At 41.0% G+C, this 23,737-nt stretch overlaps 2 protein-coding genes across 6 annotated transcripts in view; both read right to left on the bottom strand.

Moving 5' to 3' along the window:
- The window catches only part of LOC308191081 (neural-cadherin-like), a 49,604-nt gene extending 43,538 nt beyond the window's left edge, over positions 1-6,066 (bottom strand). For all 3 annotated transcript variants that reach the window (XM_080583091.1, XM_080583092.1, XM_080583093.1), the window contains exon 1: positions 529-6,066. In XM_080583091.1, coding sequence (XP_080439217.1) covers positions 529-1,108 — 580 coding nt within the window. In that variant the 5' untranslated portion in view covers positions 1,109-6,066. The remainder of the gene's footprint in view (positions 1-528) is intronic.
- A 144-nt stretch (positions 6,067-6,210) lies between these two features.
- DPY19L4 (dpy-19 like 4) overlaps positions 6,211-23,737 on the bottom strand; it is a 32,451-nt gene continuing 14,924 nt past the window's right edge. For all 3 annotated transcript variants that reach the window (XM_080583095.1, XM_080583096.1, XM_080583097.1), the window contains exons 13-19: positions 22,054-22,173; positions 20,804-20,924; positions 19,256-19,312; positions 14,945-15,027; positions 13,112-13,244; positions 11,972-12,130; positions 6,211-9,475 (exon numbers count right to left, since the gene is read on the bottom strand). In XM_080583095.1, the coding sequence (XP_080439221.1) occupies positions 9,311-9,475; positions 11,972-12,130; positions 13,112-13,244; positions 14,945-15,027; positions 19,256-19,312; positions 20,804-20,924; positions 22,054-22,173 (838 nt within the window). In that variant the 3' untranslated portion in view covers positions 6,211-9,310. The remainder of the gene's footprint in view (positions 9,476-11,971; positions 12,131-13,111; positions 13,245-14,944; positions 15,028-19,255; positions 19,313-20,803; positions 20,925-22,053; positions 22,174-23,737) is intronic.

Here is a 23,737-nt window from a genome sequence, read left to right as displayed (position 1 = left end):
CATGCTTCAACGTATTTGTTTTCCTTCTAGCTCTATGTTACACAGTTCCCGACCATTACAGGCTGTATAAAACATTTACAGAAAGCCCTACAACTCCCCTCTGCAATGAAGCAGTGCGAGGAAAAGAAAGAAATGACATCCACCAACACTGTCAGCGACCCTGTCAGACAAACTCTGAGGAAGAGCAAAGCAGCTCCGGGGGATGTGTGCGTGTGTGGCTTGGGGTGCCTGTGGCACCCCCATCCCCCGTCCGACCCCATCCTCTGTCAGACCCCATCCCCTGTCAGACCCCATCCCCTGTCAGACCCCATCCCCTGTCAGACCCCATCCCCTGTCAGACCCCATCCCCTGTCAGACCCCATCCCCTGTACACCCAGATCCCCTGTCAGACCCCATCCCCTGTCAGACCCCATCCCCTGTACACCCAGATCCCCTGCCCGACCCCGTCCCCATCCCCTGCCCGACCCCATCCCCATCCCCGCAGCGCCCAGACGAGGGTCCCGGAGCCCCCCCCCGCCGCCCCCTTACCTCGTCCCCCTCCTCTGTGCACCTTGACGAGCGCCTCGGCGCCGCCGCCCGCGGGCAGCTCCCCCCTGAGGTAGAGGCGCCCCGACGCCCTGTCCACCCCCAGCGGGGCCTGCCCGGGGGCCGCCATCTCGAACCAGCCGCCCGCCTCCCGGCCCGGCGGCAGGGTGAACACGGTGTCGCCCACCCTCGCCCCCGGGGGCAGGCGGGCCGCGTACCGCCGGGGGCCGGGGGGCAGCCCGGGAGCCCCCAGCCCCTCGGTGGCCCCGCAGAGGACCAGCAGAGGCGGCAGCAGCAGCACGGCAGCCCGCAGCATGGCTCGGCTCGGCACGGCTCGGCTCGGCACCGAGCTCCCTCCACGTGCAGCCCCAGCCCGCCCCCGCCGCCGCTGCCAATGAGGGCCGGTAGGGGCGGGCACCCCCGGTGGCCTGCGCTGGGCAAAGCCAGCCTTAGTGGCGTCCCCAGTGCTCCCAGTGCCAGCCCCAGCCCGCCCGCATCCCCCCTCATGGTCCCCCTCGTGCCAAGTCGATCCGTCCCGCTGGTCGAGCTGGGCTGAGGTTTTCCTGCTGGAAATGCTCCTCATGCTGAGCCCTGTGTGGCTGTGCCATAACCCCCAGTGACAACTCGTCCAGGCTGGAAGGGAAACTTTGCTGAAGGGCCAAAACGATCCCGATCAGCTTTGGTTGAGCATTACGGGCAGACAACAAGATGACGGCCAACTGCTAGGCCGTGCTGGGAGCTAGCGGGGCACGGGGAGATCGCACCCTGTTCCTGCAAGCTCTCGGGCCCCATCGTTACCCCAAGGAAGGTGGTGGGATGAGCCACATCCCATCCGAAAGGAAACCCCAAATGTTGCTCATTGGGGTGTTACCAGTAACAGGAAACCACCATCAGGATCCAAGCAGGGTTAACTTGCTTTCACACCTCACCTTTACTCTTTGTGCCCTACCTTAAAGTGAAATGTGAATAATTCCCTACCTCCTAAAGGCACTGGAAAGATCATTAAATCATGACACTTACCCTGAGCCAGCCAGAACACTGGAATTTCTGGTCCAGTGTTTATGGTCCAACCATAAGTGGACCATAAAAAGATCTTGGAGGTCTTTTCCAACCTTAAGGATTCTGTGATTCTGTGAGCATGCAGTTCAGGGAAGTTCAGGTCAGAACCGATACAGATGGACAGATCATTTTCTTTAATGCCTTGCATCCTACTGGCCTCACACAACCTCTTAACAAGCAAAACCCACTGAAAACCAAGTACTCAATGTTAGTAACATTGCAAGACACGCTACGCTTTCTGGTCTTTTATATTCTCACGCACATTTAGAAACATAGAGTTTTGTCTACAGCATATCAAGATGTGGGCTGGATTTTATTCATACTACTGGGACAAATAATCCCTCACATGCGTGAACCCATGCACTCTTAATATGTTGCTAACATGATTCTCATGATGTAAATTTAGGCACATGTTGGCAGAAATGTATTACGTTTATTATGTTTCCTGGGCAGGACACTGCCGAGACAATTGGATGGCTCTTTCCACATAGCCCCGTTTTCCAAAGGAACTCGAGTCTTGCTGTGAAACTGAAGCAAAAACCACAGAGACTGATCCAGCATTAATCAAAGAGGCAGCGCCAGCAGGAATAGTGGAGGTGGCTCTTGGCTCCAGTAGGAAACAACGGAGAGAATAAGTAAATAGAAATATATTAAACAAGCTCTTTAGAAATCTTCAAGACACCATCAGCTTCAGCGACACTCATTTTTAGGATTCTTCTCGAGCAAACCTGATGGGGTGAACTGGGGACCGCGGATCGCAAGCAGTAAATCTAAGGCCTGCTGTTGTGAGGCTGAACCAGCAGCAAGCCCAGCGGCCCTGCTCTGACCGCACCAAGGCCCCAGGACAGGGTCATCACGTCAGGGAACAGCTCAGATCGCTACAAAATGAGTCCCCTGATTTTTGTTTTTTTAAAAAAACAAAGACTTCTACTCTAGCGTACATTTATCCAGGTGTAACATGGAAATAAATTTAAATTACACTGCTAGTGTCTGCATGCTTTCGAGGTAAGTTTTCATCATGAAATGAAAGCAAGACTTGGTTTTGATTCACTTTTCTAAAACTGTACGAACAGGTCAATCACTCTGCTGAAGCAATCGGTATAACCGTGCGTTATTATCCAGATTTGAAGTTAGGTCAGCTGAAGAAACAACACGAGCTCTTTCCTGCATCCACAGTTTCAGTGGCCAGGCTTGGAAGGGCCAAACAGCTTCATTCTTGCCCATCCTTTGTCAACCTTCTTCAGAGGGGAGAATGGCGTAGGGATTTCATATTCATCTTCATTTTACAGAAAAGGTTGCTATTTATTGCAACGGTGTAGCAAAAAGTCAGCCTTAACATGTTTTTGGTCTTCAACCAGTCAATGTAGTAACATCAGCTTGATGGTCAACATGCAGTCAAAACTTTGAAACCCAAAGCATTTTAAAGCTGTTCAGAATGCTGTAGGTGAATGTATGTACTGCTGGTGTGTCATAACCTAGTGAGCCATTCAACAATATTCTATATTGCTTTACATTTTTATATTTTACACACGAATTTTAATAAATGAGATGCATCTCAGCTCATTACTATTACAAAAATGTCTACCACACCTTTGTTACCAAAGCAATCTGGAAGTGTATAGGAATAGAAGTGCGTGTGTGACTGGGCCACAGCAAAAACTGGAAAATCTGGGAAACTAGGTCCTAGAGACAGATTACAGAACTAGCATTTAAGGAGAGGAAACAAAATGAAACAAAACCAACAGTAATTTTACCTAACTCCTCTCACTGATTAGGATCAGAATATATATTCTGTTATATATACACGTGTGCATACGTAAAATACACAAACACTTTATATAAAAATATACATGTATTTATATGTACCTGTAAATACTATTCTATATATAATAGAATATTTTGCATCTCACAGCTGGTAACCACGATCTATTTTGGATAAACATGTGGAAGAGTGCAGAAATAACAGCATGTATTTCATGGCCAGAAAGCCCCATTCCCATTTCATAGAGCCTAGGGAGCTTGAAGCATTCACGGCTAACCATGAATACACCAGCATCAGTGCATTTCATTTTTTTAAAAATAAGCTTTTAAAATTCCTTTTAGACCAGCCAGGAAACGTTCTGAAGAATTGTTCAAACTCAGAAACATTAAGAATGAAAGATGTAAATACGTATTTTTGGGTGACATGTGATCCATTTTTTTTGAGAAGCACTTCATCAGGTATTTCTATCAACTTTAGAAATTTAACTAAAATAATCTCAAGGTTTCCATATTATTACATAGGGAACTATTACAAAATTCACTCCTACTACTATCTTATAAAATGAAAGAAGGCTCCAATACATGTAATCATGATCTGTAAAAATTCAAGACACGATACACTGGTTGATTAAAAAAATTAAATCAGCAAGCACTGATGTCACATAGCAATTTATTTCCAGCTGACATGCCTGTTGTGGGAGGATCTTTAGGAAGAAAGTTAGACTTCGATAACTCCATACAAAGCACCTGGTGTTCTGCCACTCATCTTCATACCGGCGTGTCTCAACACGTAGTCAAAGTCAGCATGACGTGGATTCAGTCTGAACAAGCTGCTAATCCTCAAGGGTTGTAAAAAAGTATTTATTCTGCCCATATTTTGGGCACAGATATTTTGGGCAAGATATCTGAGGTATAAAGTCTCAACTTGACTGAATGTTGCATATGCAAATAATACAATAGAATACAAAAATTGTTTTATTACCACAAGAGAGAAAGGAATTTAATTAGCTATGAACTTCCTCCCACCTGTGAAAGGGTATCAGGGTTCGCAAAAGAAAGCATAAAACGGTTTGTCCCAAACCAATCCATTCTTTCTGGACATGGTTTTTATTACAACTTTTTTTTTGCACAGAAAAAGTTTGTCACAGGAGAAAAATATTTACTATTTATACATCATTTTGATAAAAATATGTCCAAGACAACAAACTGGATGAAAGGAATTGGATTCCTTCGATTTGTTATTAAATAGCTGCACATAGATATGTCCAGATGCCATATACGCTACTACTAAATGTCACCATTAACAAGTACAGCATCACCAATTATTCTTCCGCATTACTGAAGTAACAGAGCTTGAAACTTTGGAAGGCATTAAACACCCACCTCTCTCCCACCAAATAAACAGGTACTCTTAAGCATCACAGAACTGTGTACATGTAATTGCGCTGAAATCGGAAACATTGCCAGATCTAATTACACATTTAGACATCTAGCTGAGGTACCAAACTACTCAGAATACCTTTAGGCATAGCTAGCCCCGCATTTAGCATAGGAAGAGTGCAACAAGATAACGGTGATATTTTATTTCAGCTGTACTGATAAAATAGAAATGAGTACTAAAATAACATGCATTGCATGTTTTAAAATTTTCACTTTTTTTTTTTCTAAAGTTTTAAAAAGAGTACTAAAGGCATGATTATACGGACGTTGAGGTATTACTTCACATGAAATATTGCTTGTACTGGAATAAACTCAGATTTTCTTTTATCTTTAATGCCATAGTAGAGTCCATCTGTCCATCAAAATACAGGGGATTTACGGACTCAACCACCACTAACAATAAACAGAAGCTTCTCGTGACATCTCCAAAACACAACAGCAAAACAGACATCTCTAAACGCAAACACAACATGCACACCCGCACACTCACACAAACAGCTTATGCTTTCTCCTGTTAGACTTTTGGTTGAAGGATAGCTTATAGTTAGTTAACAACAGTCATTAGAAGGTGTTTCAACGACATTTTACAATCCCTACGACCGGATCTTGCAGCTCCTACTCATGTGATCTGCATGGGAAAGCTGATGAAGGGTCACACGACTTGGGTGTTTGCAGATAACTTATCAGAAATAAGGTGGTAAGAACAAACTTTGGTCCCTAACCTCCTACCTTTCAGTAAACCGTAATGCAACCAGAGCAAATACCCTCGAAGAATTTTCAGTAACTATTAAACCGTGGCCCTCTTTCTTCAATAATTTACTTATTTTCCCTTGCCCTACTCCTAATGGAAACTGCATTTAAGATTTGCATTTCCTTGGGAAGAAAGGAAAACAGCATTTTTAGGATAGTATGAGCAGAACCCCTTATGTTCTGAAAAGTCTTTACTCAATTAGTCTGAAATACCTCCTTGCAAATCTACCAACTGCGTTCAAGTGTGGTAATTTAGTATGTGAAAAAGTGTTTTTTAAGACAAAAGAGTAAGACGAAACTGTAAATGTCAGTTTAAGTGTGGTTTGATTAAACTGTAATCCACAAGTCTAACGGTAACAGCCAAGTGCCTGAAAATACTATGTTCATTCTATTCTTTCAAGGTAATTTTTGGCATTTTCTAAAACCAAGTATACCGGAAATCGGAAAGGCGAAGGAGGAAATATGCCAGCAAAATAACAACACAATTTGCTATGCAAGTTCTTATTCTTCCCCGTGAACAGCTGTTAGTAAGACGGCTGGCATACATCCTAGAGCTGCACCCACTTGCTGCGCGAGCGTCTTTGAAGGCAGGGGTATGAGGACACAACGGAAGCTGTAGAAGTCGGAGGGACAGGAATTTCTTAAAAAAGAATCTTCACAAAAAGAAACATCAACTGAGTTTTTTGTTTGTTTAATAAAAGCTTGCAAGGCACATGTTTCAACTGAACTGCAACATCTACAGTAAAACAGATCAAAACTTGCAAAACATTCCCCCGACCGACCCACTCAAGGATTTAAACCTGTGACCTGGGTTGAAAACCAAGGTAGGGTTGTGTGCACAAGTCAGATGTAATTATGCCCCACTGTTGTCCTTCTGAGGGATACCATGAAACGGTCTGTTTCTTTTTTTTCCCCACAGAAGGCAGAGATTAGAACAATGTTTTTGATAATCCATAACTGGATAAGAAATTCAAGCTTATCATTTTCTTCATAAGATATGAATCTTCCAGTCACTTGGTTTAAAAATGATGCCTTCTGACTGGGACGACAGCAATGTCGCTCCCAGTAAAAGGCTCCTCTCTGTTACTTAAGGCCGCTGTGCCAATGATGCTGCTATACAATTTTCTCTAATATAAAAAGCAAGGTAAAAATCTTACGTGATTCTTCTAATGCAGAATCAATTGAAGTATCAAGAATATGTTTTTAAAACTATGACAGAACTAATAATAACTATGTCATAGTTCAAATAAAGTTCAACATGTTCATTCAAACATGTATAAAGGCCGACGTGCTACAACAGAGTTTTCCTTCCATGTACAGATGGCCCCATTTGTGTTTTTCTTAACATATGTGCTCTACGCCTAAGTATTCAAACTACGTTCTGGGTGGTCACACATAGATCCAGCGTTGCAGTAAAACACAACAGGCAGTCCAGGATAGTTGAGCATTGCATCTTGGCATGGCATTGTAAGGCATGAAGCCAGCAGCTAAGCGGCTTCATCCACCCAAGTGCAACTGTAACCCTGAAATCTGCTACCTGGAATGCCTTATTGCTGTTATGAAATGGTATTCGCCAACGATCACCTTCAGGAGAGCAAACGACTGACACACAGACATGTAATTCCTGACAGAAATTCAAGCGAACTTAAATTGTATATGGAACTCTACAATTACTGCCAAATATTAAACCTATAGCACATACAGAGAAGGTTTCTGCATGCCTGCTATATATAGCCAAAGCTAACACACTAGCTTCTCTTTTGATATTCTAGTGGAAGTCTGAAACAGTCCAGTGCGGTAAAACAAATGCACTCGTGCAAAAGCAAATAAATGCAGACTGCATTTGGCCAGAGAGACATACACGCTGTCCTCAACACAGTGACTGTATCCCCAAAAAGGATATTTACTTTTAACCTGTAACTCAGTTACACTGACAAACGTTTCTCTCAGTGATCACATCCATATTTTTAATGGATTCATCTGACTCACAGACCTAAAAATATGACTGAAAGTAAAAAACAGATTACAGGCATGTTGACATTTACAACAATAAAGCTTTTCTCTTTTAAATCACTCCAACAGTGATAACAGATTTTAAAAAACCTCAGCACTACCTCTTAGTGTAAAGTAAACAAACGTATCTGCATAGAGCAGAGAAAAATCATGCATACACACCAACATGTTGCAATTCCTAATAATGTCAGAGTCAAAATCTCTGAAGCCGCATTTTATCAACAAATGCAGTAGGGAGAGTTTTGCAGCTTTCGTTTGCAGAATGGTTTACAGATTTTTCAGTTGAAGGTTCATCCCGTTTTGCCAGCTGTTTCGTTAAAGACTTCTGGGTTCCAAAGAATCACTTCCACGTGCCTGACAGACTGGTCTCTGGGCCAGGTGTTACAAGAATACATAACTGCAGGCAGCTCCTGACGGATGAATAACCTCTCCCAAAACTTAAGCCCTGGCTTTCTGCCCAGCTACATCTATGGAAGCAAGGTTACCGTTACCTTCTGTTGGGTTTTCCATTCGCAACACCAGGATTAGGCCCAGAGCTGGAGTTAAAGCATCATTCGTTCTCTTGAAAGTACATCAGCTAGCAACAAAACAAACAGGGTGAACAGGTAATTCATGGGGTCATATCAGGAAGACAAATTTTGGAGGGAAGCAAGACGGTACAGTACTTTCAGGTATTTTCAAAGATCCCAGCGTAGTTGCATAATCGATGTAAAAATAGCTACGAACTACTGTACCTTTGCTTATCAATGGTGGTGAAGATAGTGTTTAAAATGACAGTTATGGCACCACTGTAATATGACACAAAAAGACGTAAGTTGAATGAAGTATCTTCCATCCCTCCCCACACAGAGGATACACACACACACAGCAGCTCACACACAGAGGGAGTGAAAGAGAAGTGCAGAAGCCTCAGTAGCAAACCTAGTTGTCCTGCTACACTTGTCTGACAACAAGTACAGCATGCTGTTGTGTACTGGCCCATTCTGATGGCTGCTAAGACACACATACGCACACACACAGACATACTTAAGCATGGAAAAACCCCTAAGACGAGTTCTTCCCAAACTGAAGATCTGACTTTGTCAACCTCTCCAGCTAAGTCTAAGTCCAAGCACTTCCACCAACATGTCTCCAACAACCCAGAGATCAGTGCCTTAACCTATGCAGGTGGTGTTTAAATAAAAATCTTCCTTATTCGATTTATACAAACGCTGTACCTACACATAAGATGTATGCATGTGTTTGATAAACATAGCAATGTTTACAGTGGGAAAAAGGAAGAATAAAAAAACTCAAACTAACAAAAGAAAAAAAACCAAACCCAAACACTTACTTGAAGACTCAGGATACCAACTGCTTTCTTGCTAGACAACAAAAGATATATGACTTAAATGAGGTCTTTAACATAATTTTTCTGCATTTTCCGAAGTCTACCCACATCAACCGTCTAACACTAAAGTTAGAAATCTCAGTTAGATGAAGATTAAGATGATTTATAATGGGAAGACAAATGCAAGAACAAGGAAGACTGTCACACTTTCTTGTAGAGACTGTAAAATTGACAAATTTTCCTGTTTTCTTCAAGGATGGTATCTGTATCTGTTGGTCTGTAGTTCAAACAGTTCCAGTTTGGTAAAATAAAGTTGTCAATACACTGTTTGTGCCCACATGTAACTGCAAAAATAACTTCCTTGATCAAAAGGAACTTTTCCAACTGAATCCCATTCATAATCAATCCTCAGAAAGAAGCTTGCTTGCTTTTTCATGACTGGAAGGATATCACAGTGTTGATTCTATACACAAAGTAGGATCTATTCCAGTATACCCGAGTAAAATAATTCACATATGGAGAATAGTTCATTTTGATTTCATGACAAAATCGTCCATATTTTGAGTAGGCATAACTGTCACCTTCCTCACAAACCACCTGTCAGAAAAGAAAAAAATTAATTAAAATACTGAAGATAAATCATTACAGAATGCATTTCTGTACATTTCATTTATTTCTGTGTTCTCTATGTTTCATTTATGATATAGATATTTAATTTCCATACTGTATGATTCCAATAAGCTGTAAAATATATTCCCCTGTAATTTCTTTAACCATCTAAAATAACCTCTGTGAATTAACACCTTTTCTGGGACAACAGACATTAAAACCAGTGTACTTTACCCATATAATTAAGAACAATGGCAGTGGAAACTATCCACATGTCCCATTTACCCAGTACTTCAAACATGACCTGCAAGGAGCACACCACCTATTTAGGGAAGGAAATTCTCAATCACCTTTTCCAGGCCAAGTAAGTTTGACATACCTAATAAAGACTGAGGATGCACATGTGTGCACATCTCCCTGTAAATCCCAAACAATTGACTTGGAAGAGATTTCATGCATTTTTGCATCTACTGTCTGATACCCTTGAAGAAATCCCTTCTTTATACTTTCTAGTGGCACAAATTTACATGGGTTTAAAAAAAGGTGGTAAGACAAATTCATGGAGAAAAAATAGTAAATTGGTGGCTAACAAACACAGGTATTTCTCCTGAACTAGACAGTCCTTCAGCGACAGATTGTTGGAGAACATCTGTCTTGCCATGTATAATCATCCTAAAGCATATGCTCTAGGCCAGGGTCAGAAATAGGGTACTGGACTATGTGAATACATAGCCCAAGTTAGAATGCAATACCCACACTCTCTTCTTAAGCTTGGTAATTTGGAAAACACAGAATCCCAGAGCGCCTGAGGTTAGAAGGGACCTCAGGAGACCACCCGGTGCCACCCGTGCCCAAGCAGGGACACCCAGAGCAGGGTGCCCAGCACCACGTCCAGGTGGCTTCTGAAGGGCTCCAAGGAGGAGACCCCACAGCCTGTCTGGGCAACTTGCTCCAGTGCTCAGCCATTATAAGATTAATATCATATCATTATTATAAAGAAATGCATTATTCCTGTTGCCCATTTGAACATTTTTCTACAGCTAGGATGTCTAGCATGCAACCCAATATGCACTGAGCCACAGACAGGAAGCTTTCTGCCCGGGGTGTGGAGTCCCCATCCCTGGAAGTATTTAAGAGATGGGTGGATAAGGCACTAAGGGACATGGTTTAGTGATGGGACTCAGTAAGTCAGGTTGGTGGTTGGACTTGATGATTGTGAAGGTCTTTTCCAACCTCGATGATTCTATGATTCTGTGATAAGCATTCTGAATAACAGATTAAAATCAGATTGAAAGTCTGATCATCAAGCTTCTTTTCCCCTTAGTCAATCCACTATAAATAGGACAACCCTTGTCACTCTGACAATCCCAATTACACAACAATAGTACGTGGCTGGTTTTGTTTACTGACAGCATTGTGTATGGCTTTTATTGTGCAAAGATAAACTCATTGCACTGGATTCTGTCTTTTAATCTTTTTTTTCCCCCCATTGACCAAAATTATCATCGCAAGCCAACAATAGCTCTGAAAAGTATCGGGAAGCATTCCTGAGGATGAACTGCTGAGTAACTGGGTGTTAGGAATGAGAAGAGGAAGAAACTGATTGTAATAGAAGAACACAAGAGGAAGTATTAAAAACCCCACAGTAAAGCTGTGCTGCTGAAGTTAGGATGAGATCAAGATTATGTGTAAGGCAGTGAAGCATGCAGGAAGCACAGGGAAGAGAGGTGCATTGGTATGAGGGAATGGAATCCTGAAATTGTGGTTAATTGTTCCAGGTGACACGCTCAGTATGGAGCAGGGACAGGAATCAACTCATGCAAAAACAGATCTGAGAAGAAACTGAGTGATAACGTGTTGATTATCAACCCCCAACCCCCAAAGTTGAGTATATTGATTACAACATGGAATAACCGTGGCATAAATGGAAGTAATAGAAAAAGAGAGGCAATATCCTCCATGGACAAACTGGCCAGGAAACCTCCAAATGAAACTGACACCAATTGTAGATTATTTAGAGTATGTAGAAATTTAGAGTAATCCCCTAAAACTTATCACCCCTATAACTACTCCCCAAAATGAAAGCAACTAGAGGAATGAAACTGAGTTTATCCATTTTAAAATCTTAACTAGTAAGGAACGCCCTCTGAAGCAGGGATGTACTGCTTTTGTAATAACCTCTCAGGTGTTACAGTCAAGTATTTAAAGATAGTTACGCAGTATTTAACGATTGGCAGAAAAGCAGCATTGCTACATACTGATGTATTAGGAGGGATTAGGACATGTAAAGAACAATATGGGTTAAGATTACTAAAGTGTCTAGGAAACAGACAAGCCAAAACTTAACTGATCACTTCTAAAATTTATGAATCTTTGTCCACACATCAATTACAATCAGAGAAATAAGAACAGCATCACAAGAATGTTTCCTTTTGAATGAATTACTTTTGCATTCAAACTCACTTTTATCTTGCTGTTACTTACATGACCATTAGCAATATCCAGCAGATCTTTAACTCTACATCCTCTTACAGGTCCCACTTCATTGCAGATTGAATCTTCAATAATCAGAAAATTGGCTTTGTAAGATGTGAGTATCTTATAAATATCCTCTGCCGACCTCTTTGAATATATCTGATATATCTGTAAATTAGGAACGCATTTTAATACCAGGTAAAAATCAGTGGAAAATTAAATACTTTTTGGAGGGGGAGGGTGACAGACAACTTATTTGTAACAACAAATTATATGTACACATCAAGCTATAAAATGTCTATTTTTGAAATCTTCAAAGGTGAGGTAATGGGGAGCTGAATGGGAAGTATTTGTCTCTGCTAGTGACAAGTTCCCATCTTATGTACTTCCAAGTGTCCTGGTAAGTCTTCAGAAAGAATATTTGTTTCCATCCAGACTGGAGCACTGATAATCTACTTAATACTACTTTCCCCATTTGCTGGACTCCTATGTCCTCTTTCCTTCTAATTTTTCCCCCATTACATTTGGGTGAAGAGGAAAGCAGTTCCTGTGAGATGTTTTCCAAGTCAAGTATCTTGCTAGAGATTCCAATTTCCCTGCTGTAATCCTGAAGTGGTCAAACACAGAGTGAGAGCTCAGGCAGAGTAGCAACTTTGATTTCTCTCGTGATCAGTCACTGGGCAAGTCTGTTCTGCTTTGTGACTTTCCCCCTAGCAAAATACGCAGAACAAAAATCACTGAAAATAATTCAGAGATGGCAGTCTGCCTAAAACTCAGAATTGTCACACTGCTCAGTAAGCAATCTTGTTCATGGGCTTACTGATTATGTATTGGTGTTACCTTTCTTCACAAGACTTTGTGCTCTTTTCTCACCCTAGACTGCAAACACTTTGGAGAAAAGACGGTATATGGAATAGCACTTTTGTACAGTGGGAGTTACACCAAACAAATAATTTACACTGTCAGGTCGCCCAGGGAACATGAAAGAGCAACACAAACGTGTATGCCATCAGGAATGTTGCAAGGTCATCTTCTCTGGAATATTAACATTTACAGTACTCCCACACATCTCAATCAGGCACTCCAGTCGTACATGATGGCCTATAAATCATTGATCATACATACATATTTATGGAATTGGATACTCACGTTTTCATTTCTTTTTAGAAGATCATCATCATTATATATAGGCAAGCTTGACACCATCCATCCAGTACAGAGCTTAATCACACCCATTAATTGTGGGCTGCCTGCAAACACAGCAGCCACAGGAGCCTGCCTTCTGCAAAAGCAACATCAACATGCATGTCTGAGTGCAGGAGGCATTTCTCAAAATGATTTTTAAAATTTTAAACACTGCGTGAATCTTTAAAGGTGCTACAGCAAGTAACAGAGTGCATGAAGGTATCATTAGGGATATAACTGCAACTGGCATTAATTCCCTGGTGGCATTAATGACTTGCAGCACTATGGAGCTTGCAAGGAAGGCCTCCTGCTGGGGTAAGGGCTGATGGCCATTCTCCCCTCCTTGCACCATTCAGAGTGGTCCTGGATCAAACTGTTGCTTTGCCAAATGGTTGCTGTCTGATGACAACACAAGCTTGGGAGGGAGTGCAGGTAGAGGGAGAAACAACGTGATGATGTCTTGTAAGTGACAAAGTTGTGATTATGTTTGTTTGATCTGTAGGACAACATATTTCATCATTTACGAGTAAATACTGTCATGATACAGTATAACATCTACAGTAATTATGCTCCTGGATTTTGATTTCGTCTTTTGATTATTCATACTGCTGCATTAGTGGAAGAAAACGGCCATTGTCACACACTCTTACAGACCTTGGGCAACTTTTCCTGCAGAGAAAATTCAAGTAAATTCATTTTATCAGAGCAAAAGTTATAAAAAAAAATATACTATAATAATGACATTCAATTAAAATTCCAATATGGATATCTAAGCATATCCTAAAAAAATAAAAAAAAATCCTTTTCATTATAAATACGAACAGCTGCTACAAATAAGGGTAGTCAAATTGCTCTTAGCTGAGTGAATCTCAATGCAATTCACCATGATTAATTATGTACTTGAAGCGTAATATATGCAGACTAATGTAAAAGCCATTAGGTACTTGGCATTATTCCACTTGCTGCCTTGAAGAGCTACAGCAGTGACAAACAACATACACTACTATTAACAGAAAGACGAAATTGGCTGGAACACCATAATTACCAGCCTTGTCTTTTCTGAAGATGAACAGGTTGACATTAAAGACTCCATAAATACGGAAAATAATATTCTTAAAAAATACGGTTAAAGGTAAGTAAGTTATTTGAACACAGGGGACTTAATTTTCCACAGAAGTGCAGTTCCTAATGAGATAGTTCAAAACTAAATTGAATTAGGCCAGAATTGATTTCTGAAACTTTTGGTGAAAAATACATCTCTGAAAATAACCTGACACTTAGCATTTGCCTAGCCAGCCAGATAAGAACCGTTGAAGCCTTCTGCTCAAAGGGAAGTTTGAACCACACGTTACACTCCATGTTTCTTACGTGAAGTCTCTCAACACTTACATTTACACATTTCATATTACTGGCTCCTGCACACTCAAATTTCATTGTTTCTATGCCCCGTGGCATTCGGAGTCAATACGACTCCTCTAATCTACTGAAAGGTCATCAAGGAAAGAAGCAAGTACTAGGATGTGCATCTTTATTTGGAAATCAGTTCTAGTAATGATATCAAACATGAGTTGACTGCTTATTTCAGGATCTTCTCCTCTTTTTTAAGAATATTAAATTCCTGCTACATTCCACGGCAGTCATACCAAACTTAAAATACTCATCTCCTCCCATTTCCCCCTACATCATGTAAAGACATGGTAAGGAAAAGCTCAGATTAATAGAGGTAGCTTCACAAAATGCTGTTATAAAATACCGTGACGTAAAGAATTAAAATGAAGTGTAGAACTACATACTTACTTTATCCATGTCATGAGTTCTACTGTGTCAGGATCATAAAATTCTTGTATTTCTGAAAGCTCTGACATTATCCTAGGGAAAAACTGATGGAAACATACTTGGTTACTTACAGTTAAAAAATAAAAGAAAAATTCTATGGGCCATCTCATTATGTTATGGCCTTCAATAACACAAGAGAAATGAGTTTCAACCAAGTTTTCTCTAAGTGGTATTTTTGTTTGAATACTTTGGGAAACACACTATTTGTACTTGCCTGACAGTAGCAGACCTTCTCCAAAATAAACAGAAATTAAACCTAAATACTCAGCTCTAATTATCTTAATACTTATAATTAAAATCAACCAAACAACAACAACAAAACAACCTTCATCAACTTTAACTGGTCTTAAATGCATCAACATCGTAGTTCAGGTTTTTATATGAAAATAAATAAGGACACTAAAACAAGAAGTTGACAAATCCTCTCTCATGGCAAACCTACTTGAGCAGGGAGGCTGAACTGTTGCAATTCGATGAAAAGCAGGAAAGAAGAGAACAAATTTCCTAAAAGAGTATCATGTGGGTAGTCTGCCCTGGACTTCCCTTTGACTGCTACTTCAATTACTTCAGTGAAGGAAAACACACTACATTGTATGAAGTTGGTTATCTGAGTTTATACTCTTGAAAAATATTTTGGGAAAAGTAAGGATTCTGGGAACCTAGACAGAATGCCAGCTCCTCGTGACCAGCCCAGACTGCAAGCCTGCACCACGGTTTCCCTATCCTGTCAGGTTTGGAAGGTGAAGGAACAGGTCCTTACTAAGACAGGAGATTCTGTCAGTCCTCAAGCTATTTTGAGTTTTTATTTGGAGAAGGCATGTCTAGAAGCTTGCCAGCCTTGAGGCGCTGGAGCATCCACATGCTGTTGTAAATGCTAAATGAAAGCTACGGTTGCCAGCTCTTAAAAGGATAAGTAGAGGTTACAACTATGGCAGACTAAAGGGACAACTTTATGCAAATGATTGGAGTCTGCAACCAGACATAATAGGGTGGCCTGGGAGGGATACAGAGACATTGTCTGAGCAGCCAAGGATCAGGTTAGGAAAGCCAAAGCCCTTTTAGTATTACATTTGGCCAGAGACATCAAGGGCAACAAGCAAGGCTTCTGTAGGTACATCAGTGATAAAAGGAAGACTAGGGAGACTACAGGCCCTCTCTAGAAGGAAATGGGAGACCTGGTCACCCAAGACATGGAGGAGGCTGAGGTACTCAATAGTTTTTTGCCTCAGTCTTCAGCAGGAAGAGCTCCAGCCGCATAACCCAGGTCCCAGAAGGCAAAGGCAGGGACTGGGAGAATGAAGGAACAACCAGCGTAGGAAAAGATCCGGTTCAAGACCAGTTAAGGAACCTGAAGGTGCACAAGTCCATGGGACCTGATGAGATGCATCTGTGGGTCCTGAGAGAACGGGTGGATGCAGTTGCTAAGCTACTATCCATCCTATTTGAGAAGTTGTGGCAGTATAGTGAAGTTCCCACTGGCTGGCAGGGGTAAAACATACTCCCATTTTTAAAAACAGAAAAAAGAAAGACCTGGGGCCAGTCAGTCTCACCTCTGTGCCTGGCAAGATCACAGAGCAGATCCTCCTGGAAACTATGCACATGGAAAATAAGGAGGTGATTGGTGACAGCCAGCATGGCTTCACTAAGGGCAGATCGTGCCTGACAAATCTGGTGGCCTTCTACGATGGGGTTACAGCATTGGTGGGTAGGGGAAGAACAACTGACATCATTTACCTGGACTTGTGCAAAGCACTTGACACTGTCCCCTACAACATCCTTGTCTCTAAATTGGAGAGACATGGATGTGACAGATGGACCACTTGGTGGGTAAGGAATTGGCTGGATGGTCACACTCAAAGAGGTGCGGCCAATGGCTCAGTGCCCAGGTGGACATCAGTAATGAGTGGTGTTCCTCAGGGGTCAGTATGGGGACCAGAACTATCTAACATCTTTGTTGGTTACATGGACAGTGAAATTGAGTGCACCATCAGCAAGTTTCCTGAAGACACCAAGCTGTGTGGTGCAGTCAACACGCAGGAGGGAAGGGCTGCCATCCAGAGGGACATGGTCAGGCCTCAGAGGTGGGCCGGGGCGAACCTCATGAGGTTCAGCAAGGCCAAGTCCAAAATCCTGCATCTGGGCCAGGGGAATCCCAAGCACACATACACAGTGGGCAGAGAACGGACTGAGAGCAGCCCTGAGGAGAAGGACCTGGGGGTGGTGGTTGATGAGAAGCTCTCAACATGAGCCAGCCATGTGTGCTTGCAGCCCAGAAAGCAAACCGTGTCCTGGACTGCATCAAAAGCAGCGTGGCCAGCAGGGTGAGGGAGGTGATTGTCCCCCTCTGCTCTGCTCTTGTGAGACCCCACCTGGAGCCCCCAGCACAAGAAGGATGTGGGGCTGTTAGAACGAGTCCCGAGGAGGGCCACAAAGACGACCAAGTGGCTGGAGCACCTCTCCTATGAAGCCAGGCTGAGGGAGCTGGGGTTGTTCAGCTTGGAGAAGAGAAGGCCCCGGGCAGACCTTACAGAGGCCTTCCAGTGCCTAAAGGGGGCTACAGGAAAGCTGGGGAGGGACTTTTTGTCGGGGAGTGTAGTGATAGGACAAGGGGGAATGGCTTTAAACTAAAAGAGGGGAGAGTTAGATTAGTTACGAGGAGGAAATTCTTCACTCAGAGGGTGGTGAGGCCGTGGCACAGGCTGCCCAGAGAAGCTGTGGATGCCCCATCCCTGGAGGTGCTCAAGGCCAGGCTGGATGGGGCTTTGGGCAACCTGGTCTGGTGGGAGGTGTCCCTGCCCATGGCAGGGGGCTGGAACTGGGTAGGCTTTAAGGTCCCTTCCAACCCAAACCATTCTGTGGGTCTGTGGTTCTAAGAACAGCTCCCATATGTTAATATCAGGGCTGAAAAGCCATAGCACCACAGGAGCTGTTAGACATATTCCTGGACTGTCCCAGGAACAAGACAGACAAAAGAGGAACTGCCACTCCTGCCCCCAAGGAGTACCAGCTTCACTTAACAATCAGAGCCCTTAGAAAAAGTCTAGTTGGATGAGGGACTATGCCTGACTGAATCAGAAGGCAGCCAAGCAGAAAGATGCTGAGCTGTACACTCATCCCTCTGTAGCCAAAGTAACAGATTAGGAGCCTCAAGGCATTTGCACTGTCCTGTTCCTATCAATCAAACTTTCCAAGCTCAGGGGTGAATTACGAACATGGAAAGCAAACTGTTCACTAATGCTTGAAAGCAAGAGCTGGATTTGCAAGGGATGTAGCCCTCTAGAGTCCAAACCTGCACACTGCTTTTACTAAAAAATGATGTGTAAAAAGAATTCTTTGTTCAACTAAAACTAATTTTCTCTATTGTAACCAGTTGCATAACCTTTTTGAGCAACTGCAGCTTTTTTCAGGAAAAATTATCTGTAACTCTGCCAGAAATGTGTAAAGAGTGAGATTACACTGCAAACAAAATTTCTACTGTAAGACAGACGTTATAAAATCTGTTAAAATAATGTTAGTCAAGACTGAATTTTATTTTATTTTTTACAAAGCATTCAAATATATCTTAAATTCTTATAAAACTATTCAAACTAACTCTTTTGAAGCTATGACACTACAGTAGTGAGTTACATTCTATGGGATATTTTCAGTATTTTTTGCACTTAAAGAAGTCTAAAAGATAAATTTCCAAATACTCTTCCCCTGCCTGCCAGTCTGTCTGGCACCATGACTTGCAGTAAAGAACAGAGTATTTCTTTTAAACAAGGAAATATCTGTAGCTTTTTCCCCCCGTATTGTAGTATATACAATATCTATACACAGTGCTCTACACTAACGATTTAGCTCCATTATAGTTTGCTTGAAAAGCTCTCAGATTATTTGCCTATGGCCTTCCATAATTTTATTTCCACCTAATCTCACGTCCTCTCGCTAAGAACAAGATAGAGACAACACACTTTTCAGTATTGCAAGTGTTTATTTGGCAATGCTTTCTTTGCTGAGTCAGTTTATATATCCAAAGAGTAACAGATGAATATAATAATGTCTTAATTTAAATTCAAATACTTAATTACAGTAAATGATTGTTAACAAACTGAATTTTCAAATACATCATACTAAAAAAATGTGAACAGTTTTGTTTTAAAACAAAACAAAAAGAAGCCAGCAGATTTTCAGATGTCAGCTTTTATTTCTCCTTGGCATTATATTTGTTCAGTGCTCTGACTCGTATTTTGCCTAAAGACAAAACAAAATACAGAAAGGTACTTTTCTTACCTCTTTCCACAAGCTGAATCCAATTATTGTGGGAACTGCCATACTCAGAATGAGAGCCTAGAAAATAGATGTTAGAAGAAATGGATTATGGACTGTTCTCTATTCTCCTACCTAGACTTCGTGATGATTCTGTTCATACGCTGGCATGCCACATTTATGTCTGAAACCTTAGTGACTGCAGGTGAATTTTTGCAGTCTTCTACTGGGCAAAAAACTACAAACAAGAGCTTGTCTAATTTAGCACTGAAGGACTTTTTTGACCCATGTTAACTTTACCACCAATATTAGAGATGGTTAATTACTGCTCATATAACAATGATACAAAACAATGATGCAATGCGCACATGAAGTAGGGAACAGAAGTAAAAACCTCTCAGATACAAACACAACAAGATAATTCGAGAAAAGAAAAAAAATATGAAAGAAGTATTTCAAACTCTGATTTTACTAATGCTTTCATTCAGATTAACAATAGTGAGACAAAAAAACAGAAAACCATTTTTCATCACACCATCACTCTAACTCATATCATATACCCTTTGCAAAAGGAGAAGATTGCTCACATGGTACAGAAAATATTTGGTAAGGAGTGTACACAAGGCATTCCTCTTGATAATAAGCTGTTAACACAGCTACTCTATGAAAAAAGCAAGTCTATATAGCAGGCAGCATGTAAGTATAAAGTATAAGGGAACATGTTTTACATGTATGTGAATATATTCTTACTCCTTGACTGGAAGGACACCGTCAATGTTTATGACTCAACAGTAAATGGCACTTTCACAAGTGCCATACACGAATCTTTGTTTAAGTATTAAATATTTATTCCTATAAGCATCTTGAAATTAAAGGTAGGGTAACACACTATCTTCATTTTATTAATAAAAGAAGTGCAGAAAGTTGACAAAAGCTGCCCAAAGCAACTCTCAGCATATTAAGAATAATGCTAGGATTGGAAGTGTGGGAATTGTTTGCATTACAGCACAAGCTCTTCTTCAATTGTAGCATTCTCTGAAATGGCCATACAAGAACAAATCCTACACTAAGTTAACTCCAGCTACCATTTCTTCTGAAGCTGTTTTACTCTCAGCAATTAAATAAACCTAAGCACCACATTTTAGTCTCATTTCCTAGTGAAACAAGACTTACATCAATGCTTACCTGCATGCCTGTACTTTTTCTCCTGCACTCTTCCTAAACAGCATTTGACCTTCTTGGCCGATTTCAACTAAATATAGGAGGTCTTGAGGTCTCAAAGATTTTTAAAAGAATTAAACAGATGTGTGAAAGAGAGAGATGAAAACAGCTCTGCTCCTCCTGAGAAAAAGGCTCTAGTGTGAACACAAGTTTACCACCAGGTACCAGAGAACACATGAAAACATGCTACTAGAAATAAAAGGCACAGGAAAAAGCAGGTATGTGAGATCCACTGCTCACAGAACTACACGTTCTTATAGTGGGGAGTTCTTTAGGTTTTAAGTAAATGTTGTTTTAAAAGTGATATGCCTGCTAGTTGCAATTCCCAAGACATTGATGACAGCAACTCACCAGCAGTATTGGGTGCACAGCTTTCAGGCGAAGCCACTTGAAGAGTGTCATCCAAAGTTCAGGAGAGCACACACCAAATGCAGCAAGCATGCAAACATATGGAGTCCACAGATATTTCATTCTGAAAAATAGTGCAAGAACTTAGTTGCGACTCTGTACATGCCACTGTGCAGATTCAGGCTATTTATAAAAGCATTCAGATTTTTTTTTGCTTGCACATCCAGACCGTTTGACACGAAATCTGAGATCAAACTTGATGGCACTGGAAGGTAAACCAAGGAAATCTCTAGCAGAAGAGCAGGCACCTGATTATCTGCTGCAAGATGCAGGAGCAAGATCCCAGGTCAAAGATGACAAAATCCTTCACAGAGTTCAGGGGAGGATGAAAGAAAAACATACAGACTAGTAAAGTCACTTGGCTGTTGCAGTTTTCCAGCCAAACAAGGATAAAAAGTAGCTATTCAAAGTTGTACAGACACTGTACTATAAGGGAGTTCCTGAAGAAAGGAAAGGAAAATGTTTATTAAACAATTTACTATTTGCTGGCATTGTTTGCCTCTTGAGGACAGACAATTCAAGACAACTACTTGGCAATACAACAGTCTGCTCACTTTAATAATTTGTGAATATTCAGGTATTAGGATGACGAGTGTGATACAAACACACGTTTGCCACCTTCCAATTCATTTAGATGAGAGCCAAGACTGGAAAAATACGGTTTTCCAAATGCTAGGTCCTGTAGCTTTAAAAACTAATACTCACAATACCTTAGAAAACTGTTTTGCTACTGCTTTAACATGTCAAGCAAAGGTATACCTCAGGCTAGCCTGAGGTGATGGGTGAGAAATCTTCTGCTTCTTAGAGATCAAGAACAAATACTATTCATCAAAACACTACACAAGATCTCACTAGAATACAATATTCAAAGAATTACAGAACAGTTCTACACCTAAATACTTCATGGAAAGCATTTCACATTTGCTGTGATCAATTTCTCACAGTTTGGCTGCATTAAAGCTTGGAAAACACATTAGAGAGACCAAGCACAATTTATCACACTCCTCTATGCAAGTTAGAGTCAAAATTCTCTTTGTGATCTCCCCTACTAACTAGTACCACTGTATGCCAAAAATATTTCTGAAAAGACTTTAGAATTGTAGACACATTTCAAAGGGGGTTAAAATAGAGCATCACGTCCAGTTAGGAATTCTCTGTTGCTTTCAAAAGAGATACATCAAAACGAGACTTACCCTTCCAAACACATCGCTAGAGAACCAAGTAAAATTGTGTGAATTACATGATAAACTATTTCTGGCCTCTCTCCAATTCGACCATCCTCAAGTTTAACTGTCTCTTTCAGTGGTTCACCACTGCAGTTGGAGAAAATGAGACATCACTTAATTCAGACATTATCTCAGGCAAAGGTGCCAATAAATCTATTTTTATGACCATAAAGTCAGCAGCACACTGAGATCACTCTGTGCCATATCATACACCATCGTTGCACTGCCTATTTGGTTTTCATTCTTTGTCAGTGATCTCTCAGTACCTGCTGTCCCTTGTCTCTGAAGCAATGGCTGTGAAGTAACACAACAGGATCACTGCCTATGACCGCCAATCCTATTTTAAGGTACTTCAGCAACAAGAGACAGTCTAATTCAAGAGCATGCATACTCCACGAACATTTAGGCAAAGCATGCTGTACACACATTCTAAATTTCTTTGCATCATTAACCTGGTGAAGATTATGGAATCTGTATGACTACGTATACCATGCTACCACAAAGTAAGATTACAAAAACACCTTTCAGTGACAGTACTATATTATGAATATATAATTACAAATAAAAGACAACCAAAATCTTACAACAGATGTTTTTTCTACAAACAAGATAGTGAGACACATGAAAGACATTTTATTCTACCATTAAGTGATTTCAGTCACAAAGTTGTAAATAAATCCTCACGACAAAGCGCAAAAAATATTTGAGATTAGTAACTGTTTCCAAATTAATTAGCTTTTTTTTTGTTTGAGGAGGGAGAAGGGTTATTTTAAGCTTTTAAAAAACCTGTTGGATACACTGAAGTTACTGCTCATCATGAAGCAGTAAATAGATACTACACCCACTAGCAAAAAACCAGTAGTTTATCATTTTGAACAGATTATTTCACATCCAACCTGACATATTTTCATTTATAGCAGTATAATCTTCACCTATTGAAAGTCTTACTCCTTGAAAAAAAATCTACTCATTTTTGCTGCAGACAAGTGAGGAATCTGCCCTAACACCTAAGCAGCTATACCATTTATCTTCTACCAGGGAGATGTAATCTCCTAGCCAGCTTCCAAGATAAGTTATGCTAGGATCTACGATCTACAGTCTTGCCATTCTGAGCCTGCACACAGACAGCTCCACTACCCTTCTCTCAAGGGAACTGTGAATCACTGTGAAACTAAAAATAATTGAGTCCGTTTTACTTCAGCTCCATTCTGAGCAGCTAAGACTGATGAACCTTATCACAGGAAACAAGATGTGAAAAAAACAAAACAAAAACAAACCCAGGAAAGTGTTAGAAATCTGAAATCCTCTCAGCTCCACCCATTTCACTCTTTGCAATATGTAAACTTGGAAAAAATAAAACAAAAACAAAAAACAGAGAAACAAATCCTCCAGAAACAATCCAGGGACTTTGTTGTTGGAAGGGGAAAACAGTTATTTCTTTCTCACAGTGCTAAGAGACAAACATATTGTAAAACCATTAGCCAAATCTCTGCAGGAATCGCACCTTTGGAAAACAAACAAACAAAAAACCACAAAACAAATAAACAAACCCAGAGACAATTCCCTGTCCTGACTGAAGGGATGCTCAAGAAGCTCCTCACTACAAGATTTTCTGTGGAAGCCCTTCCACTGCTGCCCATGCCCTTGCATG

Source organism: Anser brachyrhynchus (genome assembly GCF_964034855.1).
Source record: "Anser brachyrhynchus genome assembly, chromosome: 2".
Classification (NCBI taxonomy): domain Eukaryota; kingdom Metazoa; phylum Chordata; class Aves; order Anseriformes; family Anatidae; genus Anser; species Anser brachyrhynchus.
The sequence above is the reverse complement of the archived record's forward strand: the minus strand, read 5'-3'. Positions and strand labels throughout refer to the sequence as shown.